Source organism: Urocitellus parryii, chromosome 4, assembly GCF_045843805.1.
Source record: "Urocitellus parryii isolate mUroPar1 chromosome 4, mUroPar1.hap1, whole genome shotgun sequence".
In the NCBI taxonomy this organism is placed as follows: domain Eukaryota; kingdom Metazoa; phylum Chordata; class Mammalia; order Rodentia; family Sciuridae; genus Urocitellus; species Urocitellus parryii.
Window position 1 is genome coordinate 204,383,400 of NC_135534.1, and position 18,484 is coordinate 204,401,883.

General features: G+C 52.3%; 1 protein-coding gene across 1 annotated transcript; it reads left to right on the plus strand.

Moving 5' to 3' along the window:
* The first annotated feature begins 1,651 nt into the window (after window positions 1-1,651).
* Slc27a4 (solute carrier family 27 member 4) lies at window positions 1,652-15,637 on the plus strand. Its single transcript, XM_026386410.2, has 13 exons — window positions 1,652-1,944; window positions 3,223-3,389; window positions 4,708-5,102; window positions 7,332-7,490; window positions 8,711-8,780; window positions 8,875-8,966; window positions 9,934-10,043; window positions 10,304-10,513; window positions 10,682-10,808; window positions 12,226-12,363; window positions 12,571-12,735; window positions 12,818-12,964; window positions 14,835-15,637. The coding sequence occupies exons 2-13, from the start codon at window positions 3,229-3,231 to the stop codon at window positions 14,990-14,992; spliced, it is 1,932 nt and encodes a 643-aa protein (XP_026242195.1). The 5' UTR covers window positions 1,652-1,944; window positions 3,223-3,228; the 3' UTR covers window positions 14,993-15,637.
* The last annotated feature ends 2,847 nt before the right edge of the window (window positions 15,638-18,484 follow it).

The following is an 18,484-nucleotide window of genomic DNA, read 5'->3' on the forward strand; positions in this document are numbered from 1 at the left end:
CTCAGAGCTCACAACTGGGGCTGGAAGTGCACCCCAGCTGTGTCTGCTGCTGTGCAAAGAGTACAGCTCAATAAATGATCACAACAACTAGGCAGAGTGTTACACCAGATGCTACACCAGAAGTACCCTGAGTGGTCAGAGAGGTCCCACTTACTCAAATCTTCACCTGCCTTCTCCCACCAGACCAAGCAATTTGAAGGCAGACTGTCCTTTTTCCTCTGTGTCCCCCTACTTCCATACCTGGCCTGGCCCACTGTCTGGTAGAGTATTGCCTTAGTTTCTTAATTTGTAGTCTGGGCAAAGGACAGCATGTGACTGGTCATCAGCAAATGACCTCAATAGTTGATTTGGAAATAAATGTGTTTATCCCCATAAATCCTTCTCCCTTTCACTCATTCAACACTGCACCTCTGTAATATGCCAAGCCCTGTGGATACCATCAGAGATAATTTCTGTGTCTAAATTTTCATCTTATATATACTTCTGTGATCAATGAACCTTTAAGCTCCAATGTACCAAATGCTACTTCAAAAGCACCTGATGGGGGCTGGGATGTGGCTCAAGGGATAGCGAGCTCGCCTGGCATGTGTGGGGCCCGGTTCGATCCTCAGCACCACATACAAAGATATTATGTCCCCCGAAAACTGAAAAATAAATATTAAAATTCTCTCTCTCTCTCTTAAAAAAAAAAAAAAAAAAAAAAAAAGCACCTGATGGCTGGGCAGGTGTGATGGCACTCACTGGTAATCCCAACAACTGTGGAGGCTGAGGTGCGAGGATCACAAGTTCCAGACCAGCCTCAGCAACTTAGCAAGGCCCTAAGCAACTCAGTGAGACCCTGTCTCAAAATAAAAAATAAAAATGGCTGGAGATGATGTAGCTTACCAGTTAAGTGCCCCTGGGTTGGATCCCCAGTATAAAAAAAAAAAAAATCATGAGAGAATTTCTGCACAGTAACCCCAAAAGCAGAGTCGGGCATAGATCTTGTGGTCCTTTTGTTTATGTTTTATTGTTGGTACTGAGGATTTAACTCAGGGCGCTTTACCACTGAGCTATATATTTGAGACAAGATGTCGCTAAATTGCTGAAAGCCCCAGATAAATTACTGAGGCTGGCCCAGAACTCAGCCTCCATGTACCACCATGCCCAGATCCTCTTGAACCTTGTGAAGGTACTGGAGGAAGTAAAACAGCGACTCTGGTGGGACTCGAACCCACAACCTAAAAATGGCCACTGCAGGTTTTGGCTAGAAGTCCCATGCACTATCCACTGCGGCAGGTTTCCAGGACCTCCCACCGCTTACCTTCGCCCTTTTAGAGTTCACCTAGATGTAGTGTTGGACTTTACTAAATTCTGCTGGGGCCGCGTAGCGGGCTAGGATTCTCTGCTGACCGTAAGAGTTAGAGTGTGCTTGCCTAAATCTCGCGGGGGATTATAGGAACAGAGGAACCTGCGGTAAACCGCCGGTTCCCCAAGCCTGGGGTTCTCTACGGTTGCGCTGGTCTGTGTGCGGCGCGGACTACAACTCCTAGCGTAGTGCGCGCAGGGCGGGATTGAGTGGCATGGACTACAACTCCCAGGATGCCGCGCGGCGGCACCGCCCAACGTCGCGGCGCGCGCAGGGCTGACTGAGCCGAGAGGCGTCCAGCGCGCTGGGCTGGGCTGGGTTTGACTGGGCTGGGCTGGGCAGCTTAGCGCCGATCCGCGCGGCCGGCTCAGAGGCTCGCCAGCCGCTGGGACCGAGCTGGAGGCGGTGCTGCGGGCCGGCACATCCCGTTTGGGTTGTGGGAGGCGGGCGGGCCCTGAAGGGCGCAGAGCCGGCCAAGCGCTGCTGGGTCTTGGCTCTGTGCGCCCAGGGGCGGCTGATGCCCCCAGCGCTCCCCACTCCGCTGCTGCATCCGGGCCGCATCTGGACTGGGCGCCGCGCTGCGGAGCCGACGCCGGGTGAGCGAGGCGGGGCCGGTGGGACCCAGGGCTGGGAAACCTACCGGGCCGAGTAGGGGATGACGGCGGGGCGGACCTGGGGTGAGGGGCGCGCCCAGCCTCTCTGTTTCCCTGCCGGGACCTCTGCTACTCTAGCTGTCTAGGAGCAGGACCCCGGAAGGGGCCCCTCGGGATCTCGGCACCCCCTCCTCTTCTCCTTCCATCCTTCCTGAAGGGGTTCCTGCCCTCCGCTCTGGCGGGCTCTGGGAGGCCGGAGGTCTGAGGGCCTTGGAGTTCCTGGAATTGGGGTTGGGGACGTTTTAGCCCAGCCCCGCCCCCCACGTCGGGGTTTTGCTTTTCCCCGGGAGGAGGAGGTTTGTAGAGGCTCCCTGTGGTCCAGGCCATGTCCTCATATTGGCTCTCAGGCTACTTTACAGCCTTGACCTTCAGCTCCTTCTAACAATAGGAAAACCCTAAGAAAAACTGTCCCTTCAGCTAGCTTTCCCTTGAACAAGTCCGCAAAGAGCCATGAATAGAGAGCCCTAGAGTCCTAATCTCAGCCCAGCCTTTGCAGCACCGTCAGCTTTTCCCCCTACCCTAAGCCCCATTCCTAAAGATTCATCTGAGTGGTTTGCTGGGGGGCGGGGGTGTAGGGCGTGTCTTCAAGACCCTCTTCTCCCTAATTCATCTTTCCCCGTGGGCAGTCACCCTTAGGCACCTCCGGGCTCTAACCTGTTTACTGTGTCGCCCTCTATCGATCAGTACAGTGGAGGCAGGACAATGCCAGAGTCCGTGGGCAGGGATTTGGCTGGGCTACCTTCCCAGGAAGCTGCCCCTTTCTGTGTTGTAGTTTGGCCTGATCATTCCCCAGAACCTCCCTGGGCCTCTGGGTGGGGAATTGAGCTGGAGACACTTAAGTCAGTATCTATCCTCAAGGTGTTTTGATTAGGGTCCTTGGATGTAGGAGAGTGGACTGAAAAACTAAAAACAGGTCTCACTAACCCATTGCACACAGCCAGAAACTGAGGCCTGAAGTGGAAAAGGGACCTGTCCAAGGTAACTTGGAAAGTGGTAGTTCAAGATAGGACTAGAGGCTAGAACAGTCCCCTGCTTGTCATCCCTGAAACTTACTTGAAGACCCTTTCAGCCACCAAAACCTTAAAAGGGAACTTTGTCCTCAGTCACCCAACTTGGGGTGACCAAGCCCTACGGTGTTTGTGATCACAGTGGAGTGGGTGCCAGGACCTGGAAGTGTGTGGTCCTTGGGGACACAAATGTTTGACTGCCTTGTGCCTGCAGGCCAACATGCTGCTTGGGGCATCTTTGGTGGGGTTGATGGTGTTCTCCAAGCTGGTGCTGAGACTACCCTGGACCCAAGTGGGGTTCTCCCTGCTGCTTCTCTACTTGGGATCTGGTGGCTGGCGCTTCATCCGGATCTTCATCAAGACCTTCAGGCGTGATATCTTGTGAGTACTGGTCCAGTTCTTCCTGGGTTTCATCCTTCCTGGGTTCCTGATCCCTGTAATCTCCCCAGACAAGACCCTATGGTATCTACCAGTATAGGACACCTGGGACCCCAGAAGCCTCTGCTCCACACCTTACCCCTGGCAGTAATATTTGGTACCTTCATCTCCAAGGTCAAAGTCTTTCCTCAGGGAATCTCCCTAACTTGAAACTCCTTGGGCTGGGACACACACTGAATTCCAAGTATGTTGAAGACAGATCGTGAGGACACTCTAGTTTATAACTAGGTGAAGAGGAACCCAGTGGGAAAGGACCTTTTCTTGGATTGGCACAAGCCTGAGAGGGTATAAGGGGCACTGAATTCTAGAACAAGGCTCCAAGTTAGGTGTCTGGGAGAACCTGTTCCCTGCTGCTCTGCGCCAGGTCCTGTGCTGCTCCAAGGCCCAGAGAGGAACAAAGCAGACCTGATCTGCCAAACTTAGGCTAACCATGGGGATAAGGAGAGGACAAAGCAACTCCCTGAAGTGGCAGTACCATGCAGGCAAAGACCCTGGCAGTCTTGCTCACTCTTGTGTTCCAGGGCCCAGCATAGTGTACCATCCCCCAAATAGGCAACTCAGCCTTTGTCAATCTGGACTGATTACAGAAGGAGGAGGTATCAAGTGACCCTGCAGGAAGGGTGGTAGCAGCAGGAGCTGTGGGAGCAAGGAGCAGGGAGAGATGACCCCAGGCCAGGGGCTTGGGGAATCTAGAGGCCTCCTAGTGGAGAGGTGCCTCAAAGGTGGTACAAGGAGGGGAGTCCAGCCTCAGGCACAGCACTGGAGACATAAAGACTGAGAGCTCCAGAGTTTATGGGGTGGGTGGGGGGAATACAAGCACTAAGCATCTCCCCTGTGCTGGTCAACCCTGGGGATAAGGTGGTAAACAAGATAGAGGCCTGTCCTAGTTGGACTGACAGGGAGAACGACTTACCATAGTTTACTGTGGTGATAGGGGTTGAGGACAGTACAGGCTGCAGGAGGGGAGTAGGAGTTGGAACCAGACAGGCCTGCAGTTCAAGTCTCAGCCTCATGGCACCTTTGAAGCCCTGGGTAAGCTGCAGCACCATGAGAGAATCTTTCCTCCTATCAGGAGCGAGAAACCACACGACCTCTGGGTGTCATTGTGAGGTCTTGGTGAAAGGCTGTGTGTGGCAGTGTCATGCATCCAGGAAGGACTGGCTTATGGCACTCAGGCCATTGGGCAGGAACCTGGGCCAGGGGTTCAGGAGGCCACCCTGCCAACCCTGGCAGTCACAGTTCATTGCTCACTTCCACACAGCGGCGGCCTGGTGCTCCTCAAGGTGAAAGCAAAGGTTCGACGGTACCTGCGGGATCAGGAAACTGTGCCTGTGTTGTTTGCCTCTACGGTACAGCGCCACCCCAACAAGACAGCCCTGATCTTCGAGGGCACAGACACCCACTGGACCTTCCGCCAGCTAGATGATTACTCAAGCAGCGTGGGCAACTTCCTGCAGGCCCGGGGCCTAGCTTCAGGCGATGTGGCTGCCCTTTTCATGGAGAACCGCAATGAGTTTGTGGGCCTGTGGCTTGGCATGGCCAAGCTGGGGGTGGAGGCGGCACTCATCAACACCAATCTCCGGCGTGATGCTCTGCGCCACTGCCTTACCACATCCCAGGCTCGTGCCCTTATTTTTGGTAGTGAGATGGCCCCAGGTGAGCTCCAGGGGGCAAAGGACATGTGGCAGACCCAGGGGACCTTGCACAGAGCACAGCTCCCTTCTAGGCCTGGGGGAGGCAATGTTGGCCTGTGGTTAAGGGCAGGGGCCCTGGAGTCAGCTGGTTTGAGCCTGCCAGGGAAGCTGGCAGTCCTGGATGAGAGGCAGGTGCTCTGAGCGTCAGGTTCCACATCTGTAGCACCTGTCCCTACTGATCTTAAGGAGGAGGTGGTTGCCCTGCCGCAGTGGTAGTCAGGGGATTGGTACTGGTTCACCCTCAGGCATGATGGCTGCCATTCTTGTGACTGATTAGTCCTCATTTGCCTTATCTCTACAATGGGAACAAGAACTCACTCCCCATCTCCTGGAGGAGCTTGCATTTCATGTGCTGCCACATTAGGTGCCAGCATGCTGAGCCTGGTGCTTTACAAGAGCAGCTCTGATCTTCACAAAGACTGGGGAGGGAGGGACTGTCATCTTGGTTTTATGGATGATGAGGTGAGTTCAGAGGGAAGAGCTTACCCAAGTTCACACAGCTGTAGGTGAGGACTGGGATTTTATTTTATTTATTTGTGATATCAAAGGACCCAGTCCTTTATATATGCAAGGCGAGCACTGTGCCACTGGGCTACAAGCCCAGCTCCAGGGCTCTTTATTTATTTCTTTATTTGTCAATGGAGTTTATTTTATTTATTTATGTGCAGTGCTGAGAATCCAACCCAGTGCCTCACACTTGCTAGGCAAGCGCTTTACCACTGAGCACCAGCCCCAGCACCCCCAGCCTCTTTTTTTTTTTTTATTTGTTTTTGTAGTTATAGATGGACAGCATGCCTTCATTTTATTTGTTTATTTTTATGCGGTGCTGAGGATCAAACCCAGTGCCTCATATGTGCAAGGGAAGCACTCTGCCACTGAGCTACAGCCCCAGCCCTTTCCCCAGGCTCTTTTTTTATTTTAATTTTTTTTTTTTTTTGTATCGAGGAGTAAACTCAGTAGCACAGTACCTCTGAGCTACATCTTCCATTCTTGTTTTTTTTTGGTACCAGGGATTGAACTTAGGGGCACTTGACCACTGAGCCACATCCCTAGCCCTATTTTGTATTTTATTTAGAGATAGGATCTCACTGAGTTGCTTAGAGCCTCACCCTTGGTGAGGCTGGCCTTGAACTTGCAATCTTCCTGCCTCAGCCTCCTGAGCTGCTGTGATTACAGTGCACCACTGTACCCAGCATCCTCAGTCCTTTTTATTTTTTATTTTGAGATAGGATCTCTCTAAGTTGCTGAGCTGGCCTGGAACTTGTGATCCTGCTGCCTCAGCCTCCCTCATTGCTCTGATTACAGGGGTAAGCCACCATGCCCAACAGAACTAGGATTTGGGCTTCATCACAGTGTCCCTGTTCTTTCTCCCCACACTATGGCTGTTGTGGGTTAACATGCTGCAAGGGGCCAAGTGCAGTGGCATACAGCTGTAATCCCAGCAATTCTGGAGGCTAAGGCAAGAGGATCACACGTTTGAGGCCAGCCTCAGCAATTTAGTGAGATCCTCAGCAACTTAGCAAGACCTGTCTCAAAAAATAAAAGGACTGGGGGTGTAATTAAGTAGCTAAGCAGTAAAACACCCCTGTACCACCCCCCCAAAAAAAAATGCTACAAGGGGAGAAGGAAGGATACAGTAGGTAGAGGAAAGAAGATTAGATGAATTAAGAGAAAACCAGAGTAGCTCAGTGGTATAGTGTTTGCCTAGCACGCATGAGGCCATAGTTTTCAACCCAGCACCATAAAAATAAGTAGCAGTCAGAGAAAGTGAGGCCAAGTGAGCCAGCACTGCCCTGTGCCCAAGGTGAGTGAGTATCTGGACATCTGTGCAGTGCCTAGGAAAACAGAAGGTTCCCACTTAGAGGAAATGGGGCCTTCTGACCCCCCACTCCTGTCCACCAACCATACCCAGTACAGTGGGTAAGAGACTTTGGTATGAGCTCCCTCTCGTTCATGGTGTGTCAGTTTCTTCAGCTCTAAAATGGGCTGTTGTTGGTACCTATTTCCTAGGGCTATAAGAATAAGAAAATGCACGTAAGGAGCTCTCTGTGTAGTTAGCCAGCAGCTCATGGGGGCTGTTGCTCCTATAAACAGTAAAGGTACCTTACCCATCTCCCCCTCATATTAACCAGTCTTCCCTGGGAATGCACAGCCTACTGGCTTGCCTGCTGACCTGTTCTGTCTCCCATAGCTGTATGTGAGATCCATGACAGCCTGGATTCCTCACTTATCCTCTTCTGCTCTGGCTCCTGGGACCCCAATACAGTGCCCACTGGCACAGAGCACCTGGACCCTCTGCTGGAAGATGCCCCCAAGCACCTACCAAGTCGCCCTAACAAGGGCTTCACAGGTGGGTCCTCCTCCTCCTACCCCACTGGGCAGCCTTCCCAACCTCCTCCAGGCAGCTCCCCCAGCCTCTCCTCTCTTCCTATACACTCCAACCTGCTCAGTCCTTCAGCTCTTCCACTCTTACTTCCCTCCTTGTAAAGCCACCAATCTGCTGTCTAGTCTGGTGGTTCAAATCTTGGACTCTTATCAGGGCTCTTCAGCCTGTCTTCTGAGCCTCAGGTCCCCCAGCCATAAAATCAGGGATTATAACAGAATCTACTTCCTGGGTTGATTTTGAGGGTTGAAAAAAATACAGTGGGTAAATTTCTAAGGCTAGAGCATGGAAGGAGGAAGGGCTCAGTAACAGGTCATTGTCCTTGTCATCATTGTCTAACCTCTCCTATCCTGACTCTAGTACTTTTTTAAGTTGCTAGAGGGTAGGGCCTGTGGCTGGCCCACCCTGGTGCCCTCAAGCTGTGTGGAGCTAGCACATAGCAGGCAGGGAGAGCCTGAGATGGCTGCTTTTTTTTTTTTTTTTTTTTAATATTTATTTTTTAGATCTCGGCGGACACAACATCTTTGTTTGTATGTGGTGCTGAGAATCGAACCCGGGCAGCACGCATGCCAGGCGAACGCGCTACCGCTTGAGCCACATCCCCAGCCCGAGATGGCTGCTATAAATGTGCAGAGTTGTCCAGTGCAGTTCCTGGCCTCCAGGAACATTATTCTGGCAGGGCTGAGCCTCCCATAGGAACTATAGTGTGACAGTTCCTAGTCAGAGCTGCAGGGTGGAGTCAATAGATGTTCAGAAGTACAGAAGCTACACAGCACCCACTTCCTGCAGCTAAGTCTTGGGGCAGGTATCCCTCCTTCCAAAACCTCCAACTGGTGCCACCTCCTTCACAGAAGCCCAGGCCAGTTGGTGCTACTGGTCTTCCTCAGGTCCTGTGTTTTCCCCTCCCCCACACTTGTCTCAGTACTGGAACTGCCTGTGTCCTCATATAACTGTCCTGCTCAGCTGGGACATGTGAGAGGGCCTAGCACAGAGCAAGGCCCAGAAATTGTTTGTGGAAGGCATGGAAACAGGCATTAGAACAGGGCAGCATCAGGCCATTGGAGAGGGCTTCCTGGAAGAAGCATGATGGGAACTGGTGTTGAAGGACACAAACATGGACACTATCCATCCCACTCTGCCCTGCCTTGTGGGGTGCCCTCTCAGTTGCCCTTGTGTGTTTTCTTCAGATAAACTCTTCTACATCTACACATCGGGCACCACAGGGCTACCCAAAGCTGCCATCGTGGTGCACAGCAGGTAAGGGGTGGGTGTCTCATACCCCAGGGTGGGGTGGGCATGGTGGGGCTGCAGGGCCTCCTCCCACCAAGCCCCTGGCCCTTTGCCTTCCCAGGTATTACCGCATGGCTGCCCTGGTATACTACGGGTTCCGCATGCAGCCCGACGACATTGTCTATGACTGTCTCCCCCTTTACCATTCTGCAGGTAAGCCTGGACCCACCCGGTAGCCTCCAGCACCCCCAGATCTTTAGGAAGGCCACCTCATATAACTGCCCTGCTCAGCTGGGACCTGTGAGAGGGCCTAGCACAGGGCAAGACCCAGAAATTGTTTGTGGAAGGCATGGAAGCAGGCATTAGAGCAGGGCAGCATCAGGCCATGGAGAGGCCTTCCTAGAAGAGGCAGTAGAAACACTTGAATTCAAATCTGAGTTCAAATCCAGGCGTGGCCAAAGGGTCTACCTCATTCTTGTCCATTGAGGGTGACCACACCAGGCTCAGAGTGTGGGACCATGTTCTGGGGGCATCTGGGCTGACCTGTTTTCCAGTTGGTTTCCACAGATGTGCAATAGCATTGCTGCTTAGTTGAAAGGACTTGAGGGAAGGCAGCTTGAGATAGCAGAGTCCCTGCCTCAAGGTGCTTAATGGTGGTGTCCTTATGGCAGAATGGGTGATGGGAACCTATCTGACTCTAAAAAGGGGCATGGCCTGGTGAGTGGAGAAGGAACAGAGGGCGCTCGAGCAGTGTTGGCAAGAGCAGCAGTGGGAGCTTGGGAGGACTCCTGGGAGAAGGCAGGTGTGAGGTACAGAGGTCAGGCAGAGTAGCTAGGCCCCACCTGGCTGAAAATGGGATTGGGGCTGGCTCCAGAGTCCCCAGGGGGCAGGCTAAGGTGTGTGCTCTTGATCCCAGAGACATTGGGAAGCCATGGAAGCTGCCTGAATGGAGACAGATATGATCAGTTAGGACAGGATGGGGAAAGAGATCACGGGACGGTGCCTGTGAAGAGGCAGGCCTGGGCAAGAGGCGGCTCTGGGGGCTGGGATGTCGCTCAGTGGTGGAGCACTTGCCTGGCGTGTGTGAAGCCTTAGGTTCAGTCCCCTTCATGGCAAGAAAAAAGGAGGCTCTGGGGAATGGGTCTCTGTCTCCTGAACTCTAGGCCCTCTTTGCCCTCAGGAAACATCGTGGGTGTTGGTCAGTGCTTGATCCATGGCATGACAGTAGTGATCCGAAAGAAGTTCTCAGCCTCCCGGTTCTGGGATGATTGTGTTAAATACAATTGCACAGTGAGTGAGAAGGGAAGGGAATGAGCAGTCCCTTGTCCCCTTGTCTCCCTCCCACTAACCACACTTTGGAATATCTTTCACACATTGAGGTGGTTTAGAAGGGTTCACTGGGCAACATTCCTATTGTTCAGATAGGAAGACTGAGGCCCAGAGAGGGATGGGATCACATGCCAGTCCCTGTGGAAGAGAGGGTCTTGAGATATGGGGGTGGGGGAGAGGGGCAACTCTGGGAGCCCAGACTCATACCAAACCCACCCCAGATTGTGCAGTACATCGGTGAGCTGTGCCGGTATCTCCTGAACCAGCCACCCCGGGAAGCGGAGACCCAGCACCAGGTGCGCATGGCTCTGGGTAACGGCCTCCGGCAGTCCATCTGGACCAACTTCTCCAGCCGCTTCCACATCCCCCAGGTGGCCGAGTTCTATGGAGCCACTGAGTGCAACTGCAGCCTAGGCAACTTTGACAGCCAGGTGCGGCCCAGGTTGGGGATGGGTAAGGCTGCTATGGGGATGGACTATGGCAGAGGGGAGGGCAGAGTTCCACTGTGGGAGTTTGGGTGCCAGAGTTGCTCCTTGCCCCCATTGTCCACCTTGGGACCCATGGTGGCAGAGCCCCAGCCCAAGTCTTGGCCTTTGCAGGTAGGAGCCTGTGGCTTTAACAGCCGTATCCTGTCCTTTGTATACCCCATCCGGCTGGTACGTGTCAACGAGGACACCATGGAGCTGATCCGGGGACCTGATGGCGTGTGCATTCCCTGCCGGCCAGGTCTGCCTTGGGTGGGAATTGAGGATCAGAGGAGGAGTTTTTGTTCTGGGAGGGAGGTCGGCCATTGTGATTAGGTGGGGAGCGGGTTGTGACTAGTAGCCATCAGTCAGTCCTTCTCTGAGGGCTATAAACTGTTCACTTCTTTGTCCATCCTTTCACCATGTCATCCACCCATCAGTCTATTTGTTCATTTTCTTTTTGCAGGGCAGTACTAGGGATTGAACTCAGGGGCACTTGACCCCTGAGCCACATCCCCAGCCCTATTTTGTATTTTATTTAGAGACAAGGTCTCACTGTGTTTTTTAGCACCTCATTGTTGCTGAGGCTGGCTGCGAACTTGTGAACTTCTGCCTCAGCCTCCCGAGCTGCTAGGATTATAGGCATTCGCCATTGCACCCAGCTCATTTGTTCATTTTCTTTTTTTTTTTTTTTTTAAAGAGAGGGAGAGAGAGAAAGAGAGAGAGAGAATTTTAATATTTATTTTTTAGTTCTCGGCGGACACAACATCTTTGTTGGTATGTGGTGCTGAGGATCGAACCCCGGGCCGCACGCATGGCAGGCGAGCGCGCTACCGCTTGAGCCACATCCCCAGCCCCTCATTTGTTCATTTTCATATTGACCCCGAAGGACCCTGAGTCTGGCCACCTAGAATTAGTCTTGTTTGGCCCCTTAGCCCTGTGCCATGGGAGAATTAGCTTCTCTGAGTCCTCTCTCCTGAGTTCTCTCTTCTGCAGATGGGACTGATGATAGCACTGGCCCCATCAGGGTAACCTGAGGATTATGCATGATAAAGAACATATCGCTTTTTGAGTGGAGTCATGCCTGGAGCAGGAGCTCAGTGGTGCCAGCCTGTTCGGATGTCCAGTAGAGCCTGAGCCCCACTCACTATTTATTTATTTATCTTCCCATCCAGTTCAATAGACATCACTGAGGATCCAGTTGTGTCAAACCAGCCAAGATGAACAGCTTGCCCTCAGCAAGCTCCAGGCTGGAGGAGAAATGGGGCATTTCTTTTTTTTGTGTGTGTGTGTGCGCACCTGCATAAGGGATTGAATCCAGGGCTACATACATGCTAAGCACACATACTACCACTGAGCTACACCCCCAGTCCCCAGAAATAGGGCATTTCTATGGCAAGCAGTATGAATCAGATTAGTTCAAGATGCAGGGAGCCAAGCACAGTAGCCCATGCCTGTAATCCCAGCCACTCGAGAGGCTGAGGCAGCAGAACTGCAAGTTTGATGCCAGCCTGGGCAACTTAATGAGACTCTGTCTCAAAATAAAATAGTCTGGGTTCAACCCCTTGTACCAACTGGGGGTAAAAAAAGGAAAACCAAAAAGAATGTAGGATGTGTCTGGGGAAAACAGGTGGATGAGGCTTCCTAGGACAAATTTGACTCTGCCTTTCCTGCCCCAGGCCAGCCGGGCCAACTGGTAGGCCGCATCATCCAGCAAGACCCTCTGCGCCGCTTTGATGGCTACCTCAACCCGGGTGCTAACAACAAAAAGATTGCTAAGGATGTCTTTAAGAAGGGGGATCAAGCTTATCTCACTGGTGGGTTCCTGACCCTTTGCTACCACTTCCAGAGGGGCAGGGGGTGGTGAGGGACCTTCTGCTATGTTCGGAGAACACCTGCCCAGGACTCCCCTGTCTCAGCCCCTGTGGTCAATCACATCCTTAGGCTTCAACAAAGACTGCCTGGCTCAAGCCCCTGGGCCAGAGCTGGGCAGCCCAGGTCCTGCTCACCAAAGCCCTCCCTAGGTGACGTGCTGGTGATGGATGAGCTGGGCTACCTGTATTTCCGAGATCGCACAGGCGACACATTCCGCTGGAAAGGGGAAAACGTGTCGACCACCGAGGTGGAGGGTACACTCAGCCGCCTACTGGACATGGCTGATGTAGCTGTATATGGTGTTGAGGTACCAGGTATGTTGGGGGAGGGGTGGCATGCTGGGAAGTGCCACAAGTGGGCACTGCTGGGGCTCATGGTTCATCTTCCTGTCTGCAGGAACTGAAGGTCGGGCTGGAATGGCTGCCGTGGCCAGCTCCACAGGTAGCTGTGACCTGGAGCACTTTGCAGAGGCCTTAGAGAAGGAGCTGCCCCTGTATGCCCGACCCATCTTCCTGCGCTTCCTGCCTGAGCTGCACAAAACAGGTATGTCCCTTCCTTGCTCCAGCTCCTGGGTACTAGGCCTGGGCCTTTCCATTCCTTTCTAGAGAAACTAGTGGCTGGCATTTGACCTTCGCCCACAGCCTTGCCAGGTAGTTGGTAAACTGCCCTCCCTTGTGGAAGTGAACAAACTTGTCCCTCAGAAGAGGAGGTTCACCAATCATTAGTGGGACAAGTCACTGACAGAGTATCTGGCTCTGGGCTGAGCCTTGGGGAAACAGGTAAATTTTGACTGGACCTCTGCCGCTTTAGAGCTTTTAGAACTGGAAAGGAAGGAAGCAGCTCCAGGACAAGGAATTCCAAAAATAAGGAGTGAACTGCAGATTAGGTTCACAGAAAAGTGAATGAAGGGGCATTTGGGATGACTGGAGAGCTCCCTTGAGGAGGTGACATCTCAGCTAAGACCCAAATGAAAAAGAGGACCTTATAGGGGTGGGCAACATTCCAGGCTGTGGGAACAAGTGTGAAGTCCCCAAGACAGGAAGGAATGGCAGTGCTGAAGGAATGAAAGGAGGAGGCTACAAGAGGGGCAGGCAGAGGGGTAAGGTGGGTGAGAGAGGGGGCACAGGAGCTAGAAGCCCAAGGCCTAGGCCAGGGGGGAGTGTGACTATCTCAGAACGGCAGGAACCACAGAAGTGTAGGATACAAATCTGACGAAAGGTTACTACTCTGCTCAAAGATCCTGGCTGCTGGATGGAGAGTGGGATAGGACTGCAGGGGGAATAGGAGATGAAGGAAAGGCTGTCATAGCCTCCTGGTGAGCTGTGGTCACATGCAGGGCAGTGCCATCCTTCTGTTGGTCCTCTGATGGCTCTCAGGAGTTCCTAGTAGGTAGGAGGTACAGAGGTTCCTGCCCAGACCTGCCCGTGTTTTCCTTGCTGGTCCTTGCTGTCCCTTGTAGAATCTTCCCTTTGTCAAGCCTCTCTCTGGCTACACACCCTTGGGCCACATCTGCCTGGATGCCCCCAATGGTGGTCATCATGTGAGCCCCTCTTAGATGGCAAGCCTTCCCCCACTGATGTGGGCACCTGGACCTGGGAGAGCACCTGTAGCAGTGGGAAGGACCTAGGGCTTCAGTGTGGCACAGAAAGACTGCAGTGGTGCCAGGCTCAAGCCATGGACTGCTCATCCCCTGAGGACTGATACCTGTGACTTCTGTCCAGGAGAGGCAGACTTGGGCCTCAGCTTCCACATGGCTTTGCTGCAGAACAGCTGGCTTCCAAAGCACTTCAACTACTTTATTTACTAACAATTCTGTGGGTCAGAAGTTTGGGAGCCAAATTCAACTGAGCAATTCTGTTGGCCTTGCCTAGGGGTCATTCCAAGAGCTGCCATCACTTAGGGACTCAGTCAGGCCAGGAGAGTCTAAGGTAGTCTCACTCACATCTGGCTCTGGGCTGGTCACTTGTGCAGCACTGACCAGCAGAACTGAGGTGCTAGAAATGTTTGCTGTCTCAGCAGGACAGTATATATTAGCCCTGCGAAGCTGTTCATCATTTGAGATGTAGCTGTTGTGACTAGAGAACTAAAATCCAAAATTTTTTTTTCAAATTGTGTTCAATGTTAATTAACTTTAAATAGCCACATAGGGCATTGACTACCCCCACAGGACAGTGCCAGTCTAGAGGCCTCATCTCTGCTCCATGCAGCTTCTCATTCTTCTGAAGGCTGGACTGGCCTCAGGGCACCCCCAGGAGGTGGGGAAAAAGCAGCATTGCCCTTTGAGACCTAGACTGACCTAAGACATCGCTTTGGCTGCATTCTGTTGGTCAGAGCAAGTCATGAGGCCAGTCCAGATCAAGGGGGTTGAGAAAGACTCCAGCTCCTGTGATGAGTTGTCCTCTTCATTTCCCAGGGACCTACAAGTTCCAGAAGACAGAGCTACGGAAGGAGGGCTTTGACCCAGCTGTTGTGAAAGACCCGCTTTTCTACCTGGATGCCCGGAAAGGCTGCTATGTCCCGCTGGACCAAGAGGCCTATGCCCGCATCCAGGCAGGCGAGGAGAAGCTGTGATTTGCCCTCCACATCCCTCTGAGGCCAGTGATGCTGGATCCAAAGCCTCAGCTTCCACTCAGAGGGGTTCTGGGTGATGCCAGACCAAAGCAAGCAGGGCCACACCTCCTCCCTGAGGTGCTGACCCCTCCCTCCACAACTGCCAAGTGACTCACTGCCGCCTCCACACCCTTGCATAAGCTTTCTGTGAAAGCTGCATGTCCAAGTGATCTTCTGGGCCCCAGGCTGAGACTAACGGGGGGCCGCCTCAGGATGATGTCTTGGGTCAGGCAGGGCAGGGAGAGGCATAGGGGTCACAAAGCTCCCTCCAAAGAACAGGGGCTTTTCATAAACGGGACCAAGGCAGAAGCCTCCAGACTCAGGAAGCCAAGCGATTGGGCAGGAACAGTAATGGCCATCAATCTGATGACCAGAAAGAATCTGCCCCAGAGCTGCCCACCCCTCTAGGTGGAGAGGAGGAAGACCCGACGTGGCCCCACCATGCCTCACCTGCAGCAGGAGGTCAGGACACCAACCCTTATCTCTCCAAACCCCTACATCTTCATCTGCTTGGGAGGTACCTGGCTGTCTTACAGGCCCTGTCTGTATGGGTCAGCGTCACTGTCTCCATCTCCTTCCTGGCCTGGCTATGAGAGGAGGAGGAATGGGAGGGTGGCCCTCAGGCCAATAAACTCTGCCTTGATGCCTCCTATCCTGTTTGCATTCCACCTGAGCCCATCCTCCCCTGGAGCCCCCAGTCTGCTCAGGCCCTACTTTCTGCTTATCTGGCCCATTAACTAACTTGTCCACTGACTCATTTGGACTTAAAGGTAGAGCAGGTAAAGTGAAATGCCACAGCCCTTGCTTATGTGCTGGCTTAGATGGGGGCAGTTCCCACCACGTCTGGCAAGGTATTTGTTTTAACAGCTTGAGCTTCAAAGTCCAGACCAGCTGTCACTCAAAAGCGGAAGCTTAGCTGGGCATGTGGCATGCCTGTAATCCCAGTGGCTCATGAGACTGAGGCAGGAGGATCACAAGTTCAAAGCCAGCCTCAGCAACAGAGAGGTGCTAAGAAACTCAGTGAGACCCTGTCTCTAAATAAAAATACAAAATAGGGCTGGGGATGTGGCTCAGTGGTCAAGTACCCCTGAGTTCAAACCCAGGTACCAAAAAAAAAAAAAAAAAAGCAGAAGCTTGTGGCCTTGGACCAGGTATGGTGGCACATATCTGTAATCCCAGCAAATCGGGAAGCTGAGGCAAGAGGTTCCCAAGTTGGAGGCCAGCCTGGGCACCTTAGTGAGACCCTGTCTAAAAAAGGGCTGGGGATGTAATTCAGTTCCAGAGTACCCCTGGATTCAGTCCCCAGTACCACAAATACACAAACAGCATTCAGAAGGCAAAAAAGGCCATTATAAAGAAGAGGGTGCCTGGGCTTTGAGGGGAAGTCTCCCTGAAGGCAGGGTCATCTCCAGGCCTGTGCTCTGCTCCTCCCTGTCTGGTGCCCCAGTTGTTCAGAGGTGGGAAAGTTCTGCCCAGGTTGATTAGAGAACCAGAGTGAGGTGGCCTAGCCTCCCAGGCAGCCCTGGAGCAGCAGGCAGCAGTGAGATAGGGAGCCAGCTATCCTGGGCCCCATTGCTAGAGTCACACCCAGGAATCAGTGCAGTGGGGAAGGGTCCCAACACCACCCAGGGTGGTGGGGGGTACACACCCCTGGGGGGCTTCATCTCCACTGTTGAACCTTTGTCCAGTGTATGAAATTGGTTTTACACAAATGGGTTATTTGAAGAAAGACCTAGGACTTAAGAGATTTTAAGTCACTTGGCCAAAGTCACAGAAGTAGGGGGTTGGAATGCAAACCCAAGCCCCAGTCCCCCCCCCACCACCAATACTATTCTTCCTCTGGATGCAAAAGGCAACAGGAAGCTGGAAGTTTCATTCCACACATGCCTCCAGAGCCAGCTCTGCACCACACCCTGGGCCATCATCTGACAGTTCAGGCAGTCAGGAGCCTGGTGAAGAAAACTGAGGTGCCTCTTGGGGGAGCGACCTTGAAAGAGGAGTCTTTTCTCCTGACAGGTAGAAAAGTAGGAAGAAAGTAGGGAGCTGACCTGAAGAGGGGCCTCTTACCCATACTGAGGGATTTGGGGTGGCAGGTATGTCTGCATTGCCAAATGTGGCCAGCAGAGGGTGCACAGAGTTTGAAGAATTCAGTCGCGAACCTTAACACTCAAGCCAAGGGAAGCAAGGAGGCTGTGCCTCCTGCCTCCTCCCTGAAGCAGGTACCCCACCCAGAAGACCCTATGGTAGCCTTTGAGGACCTTTGATTATGCCTGCAAGAGGCTTAGCTTTGTTAGTGGAGCATCTTTATATCTTTAATCCTCAGTAGTGAGTTCTCTACAATGGGAAGGAACCTCTAGAGGAGGCCCATTCCTTCCTCCATGTTGAGCAGTCACCAAGAGGCAGTGTGGTGTTCAGAGCTGTGGCCCTGGAGTCAGATGGGCCTATATTCAAATCCCGGCTCTACCATTTGCACTCAATTCCTTTTCCTGTATACATAGGCCAAGGAGTCCCCACCTTGAATTGTGAAAAGTACAAGATCATGCATGAAAATCTCAGCACAATATACATCATTTATTTTTTATTTTTTTAAAAGAGAGAGTAAGAGAGGAGAGAGAGAGAGAGAATTTTTTAATATTTATTTTTTAGTTCTCAGCGGACACAACATCTTTGTTGGTATGTGGTGCTGAGGATCGAACCCGGGCCGCACGCATGCCAGGCGAGCGCGCCACCGCTTGAGCCACATCCCCAGCCCCATAATGTACATCATTTAAAAAGAGAAAAAGTGTGTTCAGATGTTAAGATCCCAAAGAAAGTTTCCCAATTCCACACCAGCCCCCCCACCACCACTACACCATCCACAATGGAGGCCTAACAGCTCTCCATCATCTCCATGCATGCTGCAGTTGCTCAATACATGGTTGTGAAGTTAATTAACCACATAATAGCTACTGTTTACCAGGCAGTTGGTGACATTTACCTAGTGGTACAGTTCACAGACCACAATGCAGTTCATCTTCTGAGAAGATTCCTATATTTTTTAAGTTTGATTTTTTTTTTTATTTTTATTTTGTTTTGTTAGAGCACCTCTGGGCTCAATCCCCAGTACCAAACCTTAGTGCTCTATCACTGAGCTGCATCCCCAGCCCTTTTTATTTTGAGACAGGATCTCACTAAGTTGTCCAGGCTAGTCTTCAACTTGCAATCCTCCTGCCCCATCTTCCCAAGTTGCTGGGATTACAGGTGTGCACCACCATATCATGTATTTTTTTTCTTTTTTAATATTTATTTTTTTAGTTTTCGGCGGACACAGAATCTTTGCTTGTATGTGGTGCTGAGGATTGAACCTGCGCCACAGGCACGCTAGGCAAGCACACTACCACCTGAGCCACATCCCCAGCCCCCATATCATGTATTGAGCAGCTTCTAAAGGCTGCCCTTGATAGCCTGACAGAT